General features: G+C 41.0%; 1 protein-coding gene across 2 annotated transcripts; it reads left to right on the plus strand.

The window, feature by feature from the left end:
• The first annotated feature begins 5,101 nt into the window (after positions 1 to 5,101).
• Positions 5,102 to 18,550, plus strand: LMAN1 (lectin, mannose binding 1). Of its 2 annotated transcripts, none has more exons than XM_038124901.1 (13): positions 5,102 to 5,321; positions 6,135 to 6,289; positions 6,373 to 6,480; positions 6,911 to 6,972; positions 7,682 to 7,781; positions 8,994 to 9,117; positions 9,481 to 9,539; positions 10,149 to 10,281; positions 11,085 to 11,281; positions 11,388 to 11,458; positions 13,660 to 13,810; positions 14,514 to 14,635; positions 15,667 to 18,550. In XM_038124901.1, the coding sequence occupies exons 1-13, from the start codon at positions 5,138 to 5,140 to the stop codon at positions 15,701 to 15,703; spliced, it is 1,503 nt and encodes a 500-aa protein (XP_037980829.1). In that variant the 5' UTR covers positions 5,102 to 5,137; the 3' UTR covers positions 15,704 to 18,550. The 2 variants fall into 2 exon arrangements, with proteins under 2 accessions (XP_037980829.1, XP_037980830.1); XM_038124902.1 differs by having other exon boundaries at positions 11,088 to 11,281.
• Positions 18,551 to 18,940: the final 390 nt, after the last annotated feature.

Raw genomic sequence — 18,940 nt, forward strand, 5'->3', positions numbered from 1 at the left:
CTGAGAAAGCAGCAGGTATTTAATGGGTCATCTCCAATTTCTGTACTCCCTAGTATTCTTCAAGCACAGCAATCTCATTCCCAACTGTTTCTTAGGCATACAGAACAAAACAATGCAAGAATCTATCTTGAAAACATTAATGTGTTTTACTAAATCCATCTATTTTGCTACAGATGAGCTGTTTGGCCATTTTATCCATGTGAATGGTATTTGTGTGTGAGATTTGCCCTGTCAAATACCCCGAGGGATTAATTCCCAGGGTCTAAAGTCCCAAGAGTGGATTGCGTCCGGAGCTCTAGGAAGAGCTGTCTTGCTTTTCAGTGTGCTAAATCCCCCCGGGTGATTCCACAGGCAGCAACCTCCGGGCAGGACTAACCTCGGGAGGAAAAGAGCACACAGCACAGGGTGAGTGTGTCAGCAGCGGCAGCTGACGCAAACTGCGACACCTTCACACTGGGAAGTCACGAAATCCATCAGTGCTGACTGAAGTATTTCGGGCATCTCAAGCGTCATTGTTTTGGACTTCTCCTGACCTCGCTTAGCAGAACGGTCGCACCGCCAGTAAGCTTTTTTTTCAGTATTTGCCTGATAAGTAGCCCTGTAGGCATTTGTTTTCTCTCATCAAATCGTTAAATGGTAGTGCAGTTGTTAGTTTGCCTCGCCCAGTTCGAATACATTTTGCAGCCAGAAACCATTCCCAGTTCATTAAGTGCCTGACCTCAGCATTAACACCCCCTCTGCTTGGGTTGCCTAGGAAACAAAGCTTCCTGTGCGTAATCCAAGCTTATCTAGCTCTTTATCCTACATGTGACCCTTAATTACTTGCTAAATTAGAATGGTTTTCTGAAAATCACAAGAGGAGGTTAATATGTTCTTCCAGAGCTGGTCAAGCTAAGATGACACCAAATTCACAGGGAATTCAAATTCCATGATCCCTGAAGGCGTCTCTTTCAGAAGGAAGATGAACTTTCCCAATGGGAGGCAGCGTGCCATGATAATGCTCCTGTCACTCACTTTCCTTGCCCTGCTTGTCCAGACCCAGCTTAATCCAGTGTGAACAACGGAGTAAGTAAATATCAGGTTGATTAATTACGGTGCAAGATTCAGTAACCACTTGTCTTCTGTAATTAACATTGTAATTGAAATTAAATAATACACTTTCACACACAGATTGCTGGCCTAGGAGGAGGAGCAAGGGAGAATCCGCAAGGCTGTGACAGGGAAATGAAGCACAGATAAACAGGGCTCAATATATTAATTGTCTTTTTAAAACTGTGGTACGTCTGAAGAAATTCTTCTGTCAAAAAAATATGGTTTTTTTTAAAGGCTGGATTGATGATCTTGGAGGTCTTTTCCAACCTTAATAATTTTATTATTCTAAAAAAAAAAAACCTGTTACTTCCAGATGTCTTGGAGTAGCAATTAAGTGGGGTTGGATTGTTGAAGAATGGCTTAAAATTTCTGAAAGTCCACCTTCCCTTCACTGATTTGATAAACAGAAATATCGAGAAAAGGTAATGCTCTCTAAGATGCCCAGTGCTTTTCCTATCCATTGTTTCCTGAGGCAACTCAAGGATACTGAGTCTTTGGCTTCAATGAGTAGCTTTATAAAGCTGTGCTAAGACTCAAATGCTAAGGCATGGTCTCAGGAAAAACCAAAAGTAAAATCCTCTGGGACTTCCACACAGCATTCAATTAACTGCACATATATTAAAGCACAGCCAGTGCAAAAAACCCAGTCTGTTTCAGCATTCCCATCTATTGTGACACAGAAAAGACTTCCGCCTGTGTGCAAAGGCTTGCTTACAGGGATATTTATAAAAATCATGGACTGATCACTGAGATGGGAGGAGACCAGACAAGTCTTGCATTTCTGCTCAAAATCCTCAAGTTCAACACAAGATACCTCAAAAGTTTATTAGCATAAGCAGTGGTTCTCCCCACACTTTTTAGGAGTTCACTCACTGGAGCCTCATTTGTTTTCCTTTTTTCTCCTCTGCCTTTTCCAGTGTGGGCTTGTTAATAACGTGTCCAAATGCTCAGAGCATTTGCCCAGGCTGAAGGAGAGATTTGTAGTTACTGTGTGTTCACAGGGGTTTTGACTTCCCTGATGAGACCTGTGGGAACCCAAGACATCCCTCTGGGTGCCCTGGATGGCCAGAGCCGCTGGCAGGGGGCTCTGAGACCCTGGCATGCAGCCAAAGACACATGGGGGTTTTGATCTTAGCCCGTGGAGCAAATTACTAACTCTGTATGAAGAATTACAAGCCACACACACAAGTTTAGGTATTGTAGTAGAAGTAGTCACAAAGTGAAAGGAAGGGTTTTTGAGTGCTGTACAGGGGGGTTTTAAGCCTTGTATGCAGGGGTCCAAGTTTTGTACATGGGAGTCAGGGGTTCTAAGATGGAGGGATTTGGTTGTGCCCTGTCCTCTTTCTTTCTCCTTCCTAGCCTCCATGTCTTTGGTGATGTTGGCACTCACAGATTAGTTTAGAGTAGAAAGTCACCATTCAATATAGATAGTAGGCATTGGGGAAAAAGTATAAACATGTAACAAGTAATGTGTGATATAAAAGATGGCACCAGCCCCCTGGGAGGGCAGTGTGCCTTTGTCTGACCTGCTGAACAGGCCACAGCAGTTCAGGAGAAGAATCTTTTAGAAAGCCAACAATAAACTACCTTGAGACTGGACAACAGAGGACTACTGAGTCTTTCTCTGAAGGCACGGGTTGGAGGAGAGACTTTTCCATCTTTTGGGGTCACCCCAATCTGGGGGTGAAACCTGACAGAGACCTATGGGAAACATCATGGTATTTTTATAAGAATAATGACAGAGAAATTATACTAACTACTTCCAGGCAGAATTTGAGACAACGAAGGTATTTGTTATGATTGTACAGAATTATGATTATACAGATTATCAACTTGCCAGTGCAGGCAGTCCCTGCCAATCCAATTGTGTTTCAGGCCAGTGAGCCATTTTATGTTCTCTTTGCTGAGCCTTCATTTCACTGTTACTGGGTTTGAATTCAAATATAATTTTCAGGACCGAATTCAAGACGTTCTTACAAATAGGAAACATTTTTGGTTCCTCTAGTGAGCTCATGTAGCACAACAATTTGAAGAGACTTACTCTGAAGTGTCTAAACTGCTAATATCTATAATTTTGGGAGTCTCTGGATGTTTTCCTGCATGCCACAGTGGATTGGAGGGCAGCTTTCCATGCCTGGGAAGAAGATTTTAAAGGAGTTTCCATTTTCAAAGGAGGTTTTACAAATCCTCCATGCACAATTGCTAAGATAGTGTCTATGCCAATGCCTCTTAGTGGCAAAATTTCCGCCTGCTTTCACATGTGTGGGTAAGAGGGAATTGTTTCAAGGCTTGTGCTTCTGGGTCTCTAGTCTCCTTCAGCGTGGTTCTAGTATTTCATAGGCATAAATTCTGAGGTTACTGGCAAATGGAGGAAGCAGACAGGAGAGGGCCTCATGCTGCTCTGTTTGGACCTCTGAGGCAAACACCATTTTATCCTCCTGAAGTAACTCCAGAATTTTACCTCAAAAATTACTTTCTAGATCTGTAAAGAGCAGAAAAACAGCTGAGTTTTCTGTGTCTAGAAAGCTGCCAAGAAGAGACTCCCAATTCCCTTGACATCTCCCATATATATGCTCTAAAAAAGCAAATTAGATTCATAAATCAGGAATGGTTTAGAATATTGTTAGATGGAAGACACTATACAAAACAAAACATCAAGTACTTCTTTCTCTATAGAAACAAGTGTTAACTGGTCAAGAATACTCAATATATTTATATGCAGAAGTTCTAAAATTAATCTCAGAAACATTTGCTTGCCAAATTTCATCTGGTCATATATTTGCTTACTCCTTTGTGTAGCTGAAAAAGAAGTGAGAATATAAGGTTTTACTTTCACCCATGCTGAAGGAAATGTGTGCCATTTTAGAAAAAGAATTTAATCTCTCCCGAATGTCTCCAAGGTCATCCTCTTTTTTAGCAGGGTCTGAACCTACTTACTGAATCTTAGATTGCTCATACTTGCAGATTAAGAGGAAAAGAAGGGATGTCAGAATCAAATGGCTATGAAAAATGTAGAACAAAACCCAAGGGTGTAAAGAAACTGAAAAATAAAACCACACCTGATAATTATATTCTTCTCCAATAAGTCTGTAATACAGGCTGCTAAATGAAAATGCAGAGAATGGAAAAGGAAGCTCTTAACTGTTGGTTCAGTGCTTGGTTTAACTCCGAGACAAGCCCTACCCCGCTCTGTGACGCTGCACACTGACAAACAGCAGCGTTTCTCATCTCGGCAGTGTGGGGGGCTCTCCCCACCGGTCGTCGCTGTCACTTGTCACGGCTGGGGCCGGTCCGTCACCTGAGCTTTGTTTTGCTCACCTCTGCGGAAGGTTGGTCTCGCATGTTGGGAGAAACAGCGTGGATTTTCCTGCGGGACTTCCGACTACTCTGCTAATGAACTGAGAAGTGCCCGTGGAAGAGCGGTCATTGCTAAGAAAGTAATATTGAGGGGAACGAACAGGGTGTTTATCTTTCAGACATTCTGGTCACTGTTAGCGGCTCGCTGCTGTCTGAGAGGCCGCACGAACGCGGCCGACCTGCACACCAGCTCACAGCGCACGGCCCCTCGGACCCGGGGCAGCTCGGAAAGTCAGGCAGGAGGGACCGGGATCGGGGCCACGCTCCGACCGTGCCCGGTTCCCGGCCCGCTCCCCGCCCTCGGCCCGGTTCCCGCCCCGTTGCCGCCCCGCTCCCCGCCCTCAGCCCGGTTCCCGCCCCGCTCCTCGCCCTCAGCCCGGCCCGGCCCGGTTCCCGCCCCGCTCCCCGCCCTCAGCCCGGCCCGGCCCGGTTCCTGGCCCGGTTCCTGGCCCGGTTCCCGCTCCGCTCCCTGCCCTCAGCCCGGCCCGGCCCGGTTCCCGCCCCGCTCCCCGTCCCGTTCCCCGCCCTCAGCCCGGTTCCCGCCCCGGTTCCCGCCCCACTCCCCGTCCCGTTCCCCGCCCTCACCGCGGTCCCGCCTCTCTCCGCGCCCCTCAGGCGCCCGCCCCCGCGCTCGTCCAATCAGAGGCCGCCCCGCTGGCCCTGTGCATTGCCCCGCAGCCCGGCCAAGATGGCGGCGGCGCTCGCCCCACTGGTGCTCCTGTTCGCCCTCAGCTGCCCGGCGCTCTCCCGTGCGCAGGCCACGGAGGGCGCAGCGGCTGCGCCGCATCGGCGCTTCGAGTACAAGTACAGCTTCAAGGGGCCGCACCTGGTGCAGGCGGATGGCACGGTGCCGTTTTGGGTGCACACGGGCAGTAAGTGCCGGGCGGGGGTGGGGGGCCGGTGGCGTTCCTGAGGTGGAGGCAGCAGTGTCCGGTCGGGGGACGTGGGGTCTCGGGGAGACGCCGCGGGCGAAGCTGGCCGTGGGTGCCGGCCGTGCCCTCGGGCTCCACGTGGCACCAGAGGCGCAGAGGAGATGCTGCGGTGGCGAGGAAATGCCCGGACCCGCCCGGGCTCCCAGCTGCGGTGCGAAGGCACCTATGGCCTCCTGGTGTGGCGGCTGCGGGCCCTGGGCAGGGGACTCGTGGCGCTGCCGGAAAGTGCTGATGTGTCACTGCTGCCGCCCTCGAGGTCGGCCCGGCCCGTGCTGCCAGACAAACTGTTGGGTTTCGTCGTTTCAAAGCTCGAAATGCAAAGTGTGCCTTGGCAAATAGGAGTTGGTTGAACAACGTTTGTTTCTGTGCGCTCTGGGTTAAGGGTTCCGTTGTGCTCCGAAAGGCTTGTTGCCCTTCCTGAGTGTCCCCCCTTGTGAAAGGCGTTGACATTTACAGTTGCATCTTCACATAGTTTCTCTGCAGTAACTGCTGCTGTGGTTTTGTTTTTTGCCAGACTTTAATTTAGTTGCTACTGCTTAATTCTTAAATGTACCTTTTTTTACTTGACATTATGATACAAGTGACATGAAGGCAACTGTCTCTTGATGAGTTTTTTTCCCCTTTCTTTTTCAAGAAAATAATCCCTAAAAGTAATGTTATTTGATGTGAGTAAAGGAAGCTCTCTCTGAATGTGTGCCTATTGTTGTTTTATACTGCTAAACAGAAAGTTAGAACATCTTGTTTCCTTTCTAGATGCCATCCCAAGTGCAGATCAGATCCGTATAACAACCTCCTTGAAAAGCCAGAAGGGCTCAGTGTGGACAAAAAACAAATCAATATTTGAATATTGGGAAGTGGAAGTGACCTTTCGAGTTACAGGAAGAGGCCGCATTGGAGCTGATGGATTGGTAGGAGCAGTTTCATCTAACTGAGAAAAACAAATGTGCTTTAAAAGTGAATCTTGAATTATGACTTCTTGCTTTCTTCATAGGCAATCTGGTTTACAGAAGAGCAAGGCTTGGAAGGTCCTGTTTTTGGAGCAGCTGATAAATGGAACGGTGTTGGAATTTTCTTTGATTCGTTTGACAATGATGGGAAGGTTGGTTGGAAGGAAACTCTTGCAGGAAATTAATTTCCTGCCTGTTGAGGAAGAAACTAGGATGTTGTTTTCCCCTCTTCCCCTCTTTCACTTCAAAGGGATAAAATAAAATAGTCAAGTTTCCCTTACACTGGAAACACCAATTTCTATGCATGTCTTCAGAGATGCTCTTTTTCTTGGAAGAAATCTGCTTTGAGTAGCTCAGCAGCAGAGATTTTGTAGCAGATGAGGATGACAGTTGCTGTTTTCAATTCTCAATTTTCCAGTTCAGAATGATCTTGAAACTTAAACAATACATAGTAGGTCTGCTTTGGTGCTTTTGCTTTCCCTGCACAACTTTGGCTTGCTTTTAGACATTTTAGACTGACTTTAGCAGAAGGCTTTCAGCGATGTTGATGACAATCCATTTGTGTGCCATTTCTTTCCCTAGAAAAACAATCCTGGAGTGATTGTTGTAGGCAACAATGGAAAGCTGTTGTATGACCATCAGAAGTAAGTTTATTTTCGGTGTTATTGCTGAATGTTTGCTTTTGAATGATGAAATGTTCTATGAAACCCTTTGAGAAGCATTATAAAGACTTCTTTCCTATGAAACATTGTTGTTTCCTTTACATTTGAGGGTTTATATTTGTTAAGACACTGCTTTGTCAGTAACAGCAGAGAAATTGGCAGATATTTTATTGGCATACTCTTTGGGATGGATGAACTCAGATGAATACAGGTACAGTACAGACTATTGCTTATGGGAGTCCTCCACACACAGTTAATTGGCAGAAGTGACTAACGGAAAGCAAGTTGCTGTTAAATTGTTTGGATTACTTTTGTTTTCTAATTGTTTATCAGCAGCATAATGGACATCTTTTTGGGTTTCAGAGAGGGGATGTGTCTAGCACAGTTGGTGCAGTCATTACAGCTTATTTCCATCTAGGTTCCCAGGTGCAAAAATATACTTGAAAATTGTATCTTAGAATGTATCTCAGAAACAGATTTCCCAGCTGCTGCTTTCCCTCTGCATTGTGTCCTGTGTACTGCATGCAGTACTGGAGATCCCTGCAGAAAGCTCAGTGCAATTACAGAACAGCCTGGAAAAGCTTGCAGATTGAAAAACTGGGATGAGGTTGCTTAGTGAGAGTCAGACACTTTTTTGTCCCAGCTGATTAATCATGACACAGAGTTTTATTGCTGTTCTCTTTTTGCACAGCGATGGATCCACGCAAGCACTGGCATCCTGTCAGAGGGACTTTCGGAACAAGCCCTATCCTGTGCGAGTGAAGATCACATACTACCAAAAAACACTGACTGTAAGTCTGAAATAACAGAATTCCTTGTTTTTCTCAGCTTCTTAAATGTGAGACTGGGTTCTCACAGAGTTGCAACAAATATGTCAGTTGTGAATGTGGAGCTTGGCAGCAGAGGCTGGAAGGAGGTGCTGTGTTTAAATGCTACACAGGTTCTTTTGGCTGCCTTAGAATGCAGGTATTGCTGATTTTTCTAATGTGACTTAGGAGGCAGTTGTGCAAACATACTCATGATGTGCTCAAACCCTTCTGTTGCTCTGGACTTGCCTGGAGAGGTGTCCCAAAGTCAGGATCTGTTTAAGCTGCAGGTGATTGAGCTGTTCCTGAGCTTGGTATTTCTTATGCTAATCTAAAAGTTGCAGAGGGTTTTATACCTTTTTTTTTTTTTCTTTTTTTTTGAACCAGAGGTTCTTGAAATGTGGCTGAAAACCTAAAACTATTCAACAGTAGATTTAAATTTTCTACTTGAGGCTTCTCACATCCAAAAAATAGTAGGGCTTTCAAGACTAAAGATTAAAACCCACTGGTATAAGGGGGTCTTTAAGGCTTCTATAAATACTAGCTGATTGTGAATTCCTTCTAGGTAAGGAGAGAAAAGCACTAATGTGGTGCCGGGTTGTGAAAGCTACAGAATGTGTGTTTGTTGGTGTCTGATCCCTTCTGAAAGGTGCTGTTCATATATTCACAGATAGCAGACATAAAATGCAGAGCTATCATTTCGTAGTAGAAGTTTCTCTAAAAGTAAACATGACTGCACCTAGAAGAGGGCAGACCTTGTACTGTGTTGTAAAGGGAAGAGCTGCCTGTCACTCTTGAATGAAAGTTGAACTTCAGCCTCCAAGGCTGCTCTGTTCTCACCTGGGCCCTGATGTCTCCTCTAGGAATTCCTCTGTCCCGATGTTGCTGCTAAACTTAGCAGTTCTCTCTTTCTCCAGGGATGCATTTGCAGAATCTCCTTAAGCTGTGAATCAGAACTGCAAGGGATGACTGGTGTAGATCAGTTCTGTGTTGCCCAGAACCTTCTCAGGATGTGGACTTTTGCAAATGGAATGCTTATGTAAAATGTTGATAAAATATCTCTTTCAGAAAAGAAATAGCTTTTGGTTTCCAGTATGAGCTACTGAGTCACCCAATAAAGTTGTATTTTGTGAGCATTACTGCAAACTGACAAAACAATTAACACAAATATGGTGAAAATCGTGTTTGTCCTTTTAGGTATTAATTAATAATGGCTTTACACCGGATAAAGAAGACTATGAATTTTGTGCCAAAGTGGAAGATATGGTGTTGCCATCACAAGGGTATTTTGGAATATCTGCAGCCACAGGGGGACTTGCAGGTAGAAAACATTAAAAATTATGCAAATGCTGTGGGGATTTGCAAGGCTTGCGGGAAAGGTTGGTTGGGTGGTTGGGTTTTTACTACTAGTGTTGATCCATTATACAAATTTTTGACCATGATCATGTAATTAACCCTCTTGCAGTCCCAAATTATTGACATGCTTTGGACTTTTCCTGGCTCCAGCTAAAGAATTTTCATTTTTTCCTGGCAAAGCCCCTGTATAGTCTCATACCCACTGCACAAACACTTGTGAGGATGCTGTTTTTTTGAAGAACCTTTGCAAGTGGAAGGTTGGCTTGGGAATTAGAGACATTGACATTAGAGACATTTGTGGGTTTTTTTGTTTGTTTGTTGAATACAGATGACCATGATGTGCTGTCATTTCTGACCTTCCAGCTGACTGAACCTGGGAAGGAAGCAGTAAGAATTTTTATGCATGATTATTAAAATATTTTATTGTACATGTTATTGTATGTGCAGCACTAGATTATGGTATTTCCTCTTAAGTCGTGGCATTCCTGTTTCACAATTTTGGCATGCAGCTGTGCTGTCATGTGGTTTAGAAAAATTAAAATAGTATTGTAATGTTTCAGTAATGTTGCCATTACATTTGTCAAGACCAGAATTCTGCAAGCACCACTGAAGCAACTCATGATGTTAAATCTCATGATGTTAAATCAAACTCATGATGTTAAATCAAACCATGCTCTACTATAAAGTACATTTTCTTTTAGAAGTGGGCAAATATCTGTTCTCACTTTCAACTTTCCCTACTTCTAGGATGATTCTGTACTGCTAAACAGCATTTATCCTTGTTAAACTTGTTTTAATTTTCTATTGGGAAAATTTTCTATTTGATCTACATGGGAATGTGTGATTTTTCTCTTCAGCTAAATGTATGAATGTGCTGCAGTAATTTTGTTAGGTGTTCACATCTGAAATCTGAACAGGAGAGTCAGTTGTGTTAAGAGTGGGGGAGAACATGAAAAAAATCTCACACGTGCCCTTCCCTCTAATAATGTTTTTAAGCCAACACCAGATGCAGAAATCCCTCAGAAAGATAAAGAGAAGTATCAAGAAGAGTTTGAACACTTTCAGCAAGAATTGGATAAGAAGAAGGAAGAATTTCAAAGGGAACATCCTGATGTGCAAGGACAGCCAGGCAAGTTATTTGAGCTATTTTTCAGTTGTCCAGGAAAACATTTGTTTTCCCGGATGTTCTGAACTAGGGATACTCTGGCTGATCTTGCTAAGCTCCCGCTGATGTAACTTACATTATTTTAAAATTTTTACTGCAGTTTGTTTCCTGTTTCTAAAGTTATCCTGGTGATGCCTTTATTGAGAACAAAATGAATGACTGGAAACATGGTGGGAATTATGAACAACAGAAGGGCGAGAAGGTCATGCATCTCTGTAAAGTGGTGATTAAGACAGCGTGGCCTTTTTTCATTATTTAAGACATCTTTTTGGTCTGTTTCTGCACATTCACAGAAAACTTTTTAAAAAATGGGCTAGTGCATGTCTTGGAACTATATCATGGAAAAGCTTTTTAATGGTTGCCTAATGCTGGGCAGACAAGAACCCGATTATTTGAAAATCTAATGGAAGCCATTTGTTACTTCCATGGATTTTAATAGCTGTATGTGACTGCAAATACACTGGGAATGTACTTTGGGCATCCAGACGTGAAATTTCAGGTTGTCATCTTTATTGCACAGTGATACGTTATGGTCCTATAGGTCATACCTAAAGGTCCTATAGGTTATTTTATCTGCATTTTTGAGATACAGTTCAGCCTTTGATAAGAAATAATCCCTTTGCCACAGAGTCTTTTGGATGTTGGGATGGTGAAGTTGTAGGAGAAGGTAGATGGATGTGAATATGTTAAGGGAGCAAGAAGAATGATCCAATGCAACTTGTGAGGAATGTGCACATGTGTAAAAAGCCCCTTTGTTTTTTTCTTAGCAGCAGATGATGTTTTTGAAACTGTGAGTGATCGTGAACTGAGGCAAATCTTTGAGGGGCAGAATCGAATTCATCTGGAAATCAAACAGCTTAACAGACAACTGGACATGATTCTGGATGAGCAGAGGAAATACGTCTCTGCAGTCACAGAGGAGATTGCCAAAAGAGGAGCTGGGTTTCCAGGTCAGCAGGGACAGGTAAATAAAACCCAAGGTGATTCAGAGCCCAGCCTGATTTCAGCAGTGGGATCCATTTGTTTTTTCCGAGATGTGTTGATCTTTTTTCCCCCCCTGCCCCTACCAGGTTTCCCAGCAAGAGATAGAGACAGTTGTGAAAACCCAAGAAGAGGTCATTAGACAAGTAAAGGAAATAAGGTAAACACCTTCCCAATATTATGGCTGTGTTTTGAATTTTATTGTTTCCGTTTAAATCCTGTGTATTATTTCAGTGGGACAGTATTGACAAACTTGATGTTTGTGTCAGTTCCTTAGTGAAAACTCCCTGCATATATTTAATTTCTGTAATAAAGTCAGTTCGTGCCCCAAGGATTGCTAAGTGCCCTAATTGGTCTGTTTTTTTATAATGGAATTCCATTATTTTTATAATGAAATTCAACAGTTAAGTTCAACCCCTTTAAAAACAATGAAGTAAACCCCTTATCTTGAATGTGCTATACTGCTGAAATAGATTTTTGAAGATGCTTGTGTTTGATGGGGATGTCTCAATACTTCTTTTAAGATGTTTTACTGTTGCTGTCTTAATCAGGAATGGCTTTAAGCTGGTTTAGCCCTTCATTTGCAGCAGTTAAAACATAACATTACTTACCTTGTATTAAAAAAAAAAAAGGAGGAAAACAATTCCTTCAGTTGTGCTTCCCCCACCCCCCCATATTAGTTTAAGGGCAGCTCCTGTGATTTGTCTAAGTAGGTCAGTTTTTTGTAGAATGAAGATTAGAGTGCTTCCATTTTTGCACTTGTTCTTCCACAGAAGCTTTTATGTTAATATTCTTGACAAATCTTTATACCTTGCAAGCAAATTAGATTTTCTTGTTAACATTGGCAGTCTGCCCTTTTAGTGACTACTTACCAGCTCACAGTTTGCGTAACATCATCTTAATACTTTTCTTAGATTAAAGAAATGCTTTATTTAGAGAGAGAAATAAACAGCCCCTCCGTGCATCACTTGTCATCCTGCAGGAAAAGGACTTAGGGGCGAAGTAATTTTCTTGGCAAGATTGTGGATTTCTTAATCACCTGATTACAGAAGAATCTTCCATGTTCCTACAATAGAAACTGTCAGCAGGGTTATTAATGCAAAAGTCAATATAAATTCAATTTGATACAGCCCATGTCTATTAAGGGAAGTTATTTTGCTTTTAACAAAGTCTGGATCGGTCTGGGGGAAGGTGTGAAAATTTCTGTTCATTATGAAGAGATGGTTCTGTTAGGAGGGAGAAGAGCCAAGCGTGTGTCCCACTTGTGTTGTAACACTGTGAGGTGCGTGGAAAGACAGAATTACTATCAGTGGTTATTTGGCAGTGGGCATGACTGGTTATTTAAGATAAAACCTTCCAGAGGGAAATTACTTAAAATGTATCATTATGACACTAATTGCAAGTCCAGGTAAATGAAAAATTGCTGACCACTCTACAGAGAGTTAGGAGTGTTCCATGAAAGCATTGAAGTATGCTTCCATCTGGACCAAATGGAAAGTTTTAAGTAAATTAAAAAGAAATCCAAAGGCATACATTTTGATTGTCTTTTCTGTTAATAAAGAAGAGATTATCATTCACATGATAAATATTTTAGCTGTAGAATAATCCTCTTTGCAACTCAAAAGAAACAGCACAGTAGGGGAAAATTATATAAACATATTGATTAGAGATTGAGGTTTTTTTCTCTCATTGACTAGTTTACTTCCAACCAAATTCGTTATGAAACCTCAACTTTTTCTGTATTTAATTTCATTTGTTGTAGAAGGAAAATGAATTCACAATAAGACAATATTAAGTATTTTGACAATGCCTATGGGAATTGAGTTCCTCATATAAATGGTAATCATGAAACAAGGATGTATCTAAATCTTTTCTTATCCCTAAAGCCTCTTCCTTGTTTTTATTTCTTACATGACTGATTTTATTTATTTTTTATTTATTTTTTATTTATTTTTCCAACAGCTTTTGGGTTTCTTCAAAGATTGCATTAAACTCTGCTGATCCTAAAGCTTTGGCCAGCGCCTCAGACAGAACTCTTATTCTATAGCCCTCAGCAGTCAGGCAGGCAAAGCCGATGTCTGGCAACAGAATATTTGCTAGTTCTTATTCTCAGCATGACTGAGAGATGGGGCACTCTACAAATGGCAACTGTCTGCACAATGAACTATTTTCAAAAATCATAGTTTGACTAAGGGATTATTTCTTGAGAGGTATTCTTGAAAGCTAGTAAAATTTGATGCCTTTTGGTGCAATTATGTATTTCAGCCTAATTCCAATGAGCTAAAAGCTGTCCAGAATAACTGCTGTTTGTAGAAAAGCTGGTGTGTGATGAAAGCTGGTTTGTTATTTGTCTTGTTTCAGAAGTTCTGTGACTGATGCTCTGAGATCCATCAGTGGGGCTCAACACCCTGGCTCTGCAGGAGTCTATGAAACAACACAGCACTTCAATGACATCAAAGAGCACCTTCATGTAGTAAAGAGGGACATAGAGCATTTAGTGCAACGCAACATGGTAATTTATGTGCTATGAGTGTAAAGCGTGAGTGTAACACAGCTTTCTTTGGCTGTTAGTGAAAAGCTAGGATGAGCCAGCGTGCAATTTAGGGAGCAATTAATCCTTCATTAAGCTGCTTTGCTAAAACTATGCTGCCTTGACCTAACTGCATGATCTGGGTCTTGATGAGAAGTTTTGCACAAAGAGCATGATTTTTAGTCTAATTTCCTGTGGAAACAAGGTCAAGCAATTAGGTTTTCTAGGTGCTTTTTTTTTGTGTTTTCCCCCCTACTTAACAGCTCTATACAGAGGAGATTCTGTGGCGCTTCTGCACACAAGGGAGAGCTTTAATCAGGGAAAACTCAGGCAGGCTCTGCTTAAGGCTTAATGCAAAAAAAAAAACAACCAAAAACTGTGTTCACATTCAGCAGTACCTTAGTCTAGCCTAGGTAGCAATTAAGTTGAATTAGCTTATGATCTGTAGAAGGTCCTTGATTAATTTACCATATAATGTATTCTTTCCCATGTAAACCTCAATTTAACATCAGGCAATTTGTCTGAGAAATGCAGAGGTGGAAGGGGAGAGTGAGATGAGGAGTGAGATTATTTTTTCAGAGTACTGTGGTTTCTCTCCATCTTCTCTGATTCTTACATCACATTGCAAAGCCCTTGTTTTGTCTTTTGATGGGATGTCTTGTTTGCTTTTTTCTTGTTTTTTTAGCCAGCCAGTGAGAAACAAAAGTGTCCAGAGTTGCCACCGTTTCCATCATGCTTATCTACAATGCATTTCTTCATATTTGTGGCAGTGCAAACTGTGTTATTCATTGGTTATGTAATGTATAGGTAAGTCTTGTGTGGCTTAAAGACAGCAGGGCAAATAGTTTTAGAACTGCTGACTGATAAGTCATTGGAATGGTATAATTGTGTTAATCTTGTTAAAACAAGCAATCATTCAGATTGGAAGAGACCTTGGGAGGTCTTCAGTTGAATCTTCCACTCCAAACAGGGTCCACACTGGATTCAGATAGGGTCACTTGGAATTTAAACTGGTCAGGTCTTCAAAACCTCTAAGAATGCAAAATTTACCACTGTCCCAGAACCCACTGGAAATGTTGAAACATCATAATGAGATTTGGTTTATTCTACCCCCATTCACCCACCATGTATCAAGTGGGAACTTGACCTGGTTCAACCTGACTGTTGTGTCTTTCTCGTTTTTCTTTTATCTCTTTTTTCTTTTTATCTCTTTTTCTTTTTTTCTCTTTTTCTTTTTTTCTCTTTTTCTTTTTTCTCTTTTTCTTTTTTCTCTTTTTCTTTTTTCTCTTTTTCTTTTTTCTCTTTTTCTTTTCTCCATGCTTGGTAGTCTTTTTGCCATGAGCTGGAATGATGATTTCCAAGACAAACAAGGAGCTGGTCCCCTGCAGTTCTTTGTGATGCGTTTGTAATTCTAGCTCCTGGATGTGGTTGATCCATAGTGTCTGTATCCGCTAAAAAAATTAATGATCTATGCTAGAGGGTAAAAGGAAATCCCACTTAAAGTCAATTCTTTCCCTGATATTTAGGCAAATCAGATACTGAGAAGCTTCAGAAAATGTTGAAGAGTATTTTAAAAGTCAGTTTGCTTGTTCATGTGGGGTTGTTTTGTTTTTTTTTTCTTTTTGTGTCTGATGCAAAATTGGAAGTACAGTGATGCTGCCTATGTCTTTGCGAATAGAAAAAAAATATTCTGTTTTTGTGATACAACTTACATTTTCTTTAAATCTCTGTTAGCAAGGAATGGAATATTTTAATCCTCAAATAAATGAAAATTTAAAGCAGTTTGCTAGTTTCAAATTTAAAATACTTGAAGAATTATTTTCTGCCTTTTCTTTCAGGAGCCAACAAGAAGCAGCAGCCAAAAAGTTCTTTTGATGACCTGTTCCATTTGTGTGTACATAACAGCAGTCTGTATGCACAGAAAATTCTACACTTCTGTAAATGAGGGAAATTTAAGTGTTGGATATACTTCAATATTATAAATTATTGAATTTTGTTGAATAAAATGAGTTCCCATTTAAAGTGTTGATGCTAAAAACAGGGATCAAATGCTGGATGGATGGGGTAAGACTGTGCACCCCGTCTGTGTTTTCAGCTGACTTTTTCATAAATACTGAAAGGCAAACTCCCCATTCCTCTGCTTTTGTTAAGATTCCAGAGGAGGAGTTGAAACACCCAGGCTTGGTGTTTTTTCAGAGTGTGAATTGCAGATGGATGATTTGTGCAGAAAACTTGCTACTAAGTGTCCTGACATAGTAATTAAAAAAAAAAAAAAGAAAATAAAAAGAAGGTAAAAAAACCCCAGACCTCAAAGAACTGTTCTTCTGTGGGGTTTGGTTTTTTTGGGCAGGTAAAAATTTATTATAAACATTTTATTTGTTTACCACTTGGATTTAACAGTATAAGAATATTTTAGTTAATTCTTATTTAAACACTCTTTAATATGTGGACACAAAGACGGGCCTTTAAGACCCTGACACTTGATGTAAAAAAACAATTATACAGAACATGCAAAGAAAAACTTCTCTCCCTGTTTTGCAGTTTGATTTTGGGCAGTGAGAAAAAAAAGTGATAAAGTAGTTTCTTCAAGTACATTGTGGGGCTGATTTGTTTTTTGCATGGTTTCAAGTTTGTCTGTAATTTTATGGGGAGATTTGTGGAACTTTCCCAACAAAGGTGATTGCTTTATCCATCTTCCAATCTGATTGTATCAAGGATATATTTAGTGCGTGAATTTGTCTTTACTTTTCTAAAACTGTCTTGTGTCTTTCACATATCAAGTACAGATGCTTTGGTTTAAATCTTGACATGGTGAGTATTGTAAACTGCAGCTAATGAGTGTTAACCCATTTCTTCAAACTTGCTTCAGACATGTTTGGTAATCTGTGGAACTAGTATTTTGTGTCAATTCCTGTTTGGATATCAAAAGCATAAGACTGAACATGTGATTTTGATACTGCTTATCAAGTGAACATTTGCTTCAGGAAAGAAAGAAAGCAGAGGGCCCAACTTAGGGATGTGAAATTAATTTTGCCTTGTTTACATATCTGTGGTAACTTTGTCCTTGAGTTGTACGTAGAATTAGAATAAGTATTTCTGTGGTTTCCTAAATTCTATAAAATACACAAATGCATCAGGATATTTCACTTAGAACTGTTAATTTGTTGGTCTGAATCTGCAAAAATTATCTGTAATATGACTACTCCTATTGCATTTCTGCAGTCTGCTCCCTTGGAGTGCAACACATGCTGCCAAATTCACTGTAATGAAGAACACTTCAGTATCGTGCCTGTCAGTTTGGAGAAATGATAAATCTATGCAATATATTTTGTTACTTTAAGTACAGTGTCCAAAAAGTGAATGTCTGTGCTATACTAAGAAAATGACACTGGCTACACACCAATTATCACATCTGCAGTATGGAGGATACTCCAAGTGGTATAGCTTCATAGATTACTTTCTAAATTTGAGCAGATTTTGCTGTACTAATGAGAGAAACTACTGTCTCAGGCTAATCAATGAATAAACAACTGTTCCGATAAAGCAGAATAACCCACTGGAATTTATCTCTTCAGTACTTTCAACACCAGCAAATATTTCCAGGTGCCTTGAGTCTAAGCTATTACAACCTGGACTCTTGTAATGAAACTTAATATATTTTTCTTAAATGGTTCTGAAATTGTACAGTGGTGTTTCCTTTCAGTTGCAGAACTTCTCGCATCAGTGCAACATCCAAACAGAACTCCCCTCACAGCAGGCTTTGCAAAACCCCTTAGGCAGAAAGTATTTTGGTACCTATCTGGCAGAATGAGGAGCAGTTCTGATGTGTCCATTGGAATGAGCTTGGATTTCTGTTACTGTGAATTTACCCACCCATTCCTTTGATTTAAAGCTGGAGCAGCCCACACTTCTGTTTGTTTGGTTAGAAAGAAGAGCAGGTTGGGAGTGTTGTCTAAAAAGAAACTTGAAGCCTACAGTTTTCTCTTCAGGAGGAGGCTGCTGGATCAGACATGTCTCCCACATGCAATGCGAAAACTTCTGCAGTAGGGAACAGAAGGTCTAATATGGATCACCAGAAAACTGGTGACTTGCTTCATGATTCATTTCACAGCTGTTTCCCCTTGGAGCTTCCATAACTCATTGGATCAAAAGAAAACTCCCAGCTGCCCAGCTCAAATTTTGTCCTGTCTGTTATTGGAGTGATAGCAACAAATTAGGATTCTAAGAATATTTTTCAGTCAATGTAGCCTCCTGCTAGGTGTCTTTCAGCAGTGACAATGTGCTTGATTCTTATCCAGTAAGATTTCACAACTAGGAGGAAAAGACACGGAATGCAGTTGGACAGTATTAGGGAGAACAAGTTATATTTGCATTGTGGATAATAAGTGCAAATATTTGGCAATGACAAGATAATGGGATTGTACTGGTGGGGGTTTATTAAACACATGGTCACCCCTGAATCTTTCACAAGTCAAATGCACAATACAGTTTGTAAATGATCTGGCTTATAGATTGTAAATTAATTGCTCTGGTTTGTAACTTCTGTGGGAAGAAAATCTGACCTTTCTCAATGATTGATGACTGTAACACCAAAAAATATCAACTTTTTTATTATTTTAAATTCAAACATCTGACAGTTTCATGTTTGTTTCTGACTGATGTAAATTGATACTTGGAGTTCAGAGATAACCTTATTTGAATAAAGGTGCATATTTTTAGTAAGCCTTTTCCTTTGGTATGTGTTCATGAAATCTAAGCAAGTGTATTTGAAGTATTCTTTACCCTCAGTTCAGAGTCAGAACACTTACAGATCTGGGTTTAGTTCTACATAACACTGGGGAGTTAATGGCATTTTGAGTCTGAATTCCCTCTGTGACTTTTCCCCAGCCAGGAGCAAGTTTTTTAGCAAGTGGAGGACAGGAATCTTGAATTTAATCTATTTTAGCTGACAAAACCCTAAAATACATCTTTCTGATGGTCCAGCTGCTGGAAGAGGCAACATCCTCTTGGTAGAGGGATGAAGCAGGGGGCGGAGTCCTGATTCTTTCAAGAACATCTAAGTATTTTTGTACTATGTGACTGATAGGAGCACAGAATCTAGAAAAAATTGGG

This window comes from Motacilla alba, chromosome Z (genome assembly GCF_015832195.1).
Source record: "Motacilla alba alba isolate MOTALB_02 chromosome Z, Motacilla_alba_V1.0_pri, whole genome shotgun sequence".
Classification (NCBI taxonomy): Eukaryota; Metazoa; Chordata; class Aves; order Passeriformes; family Motacillidae; genus Motacilla; species Motacilla alba.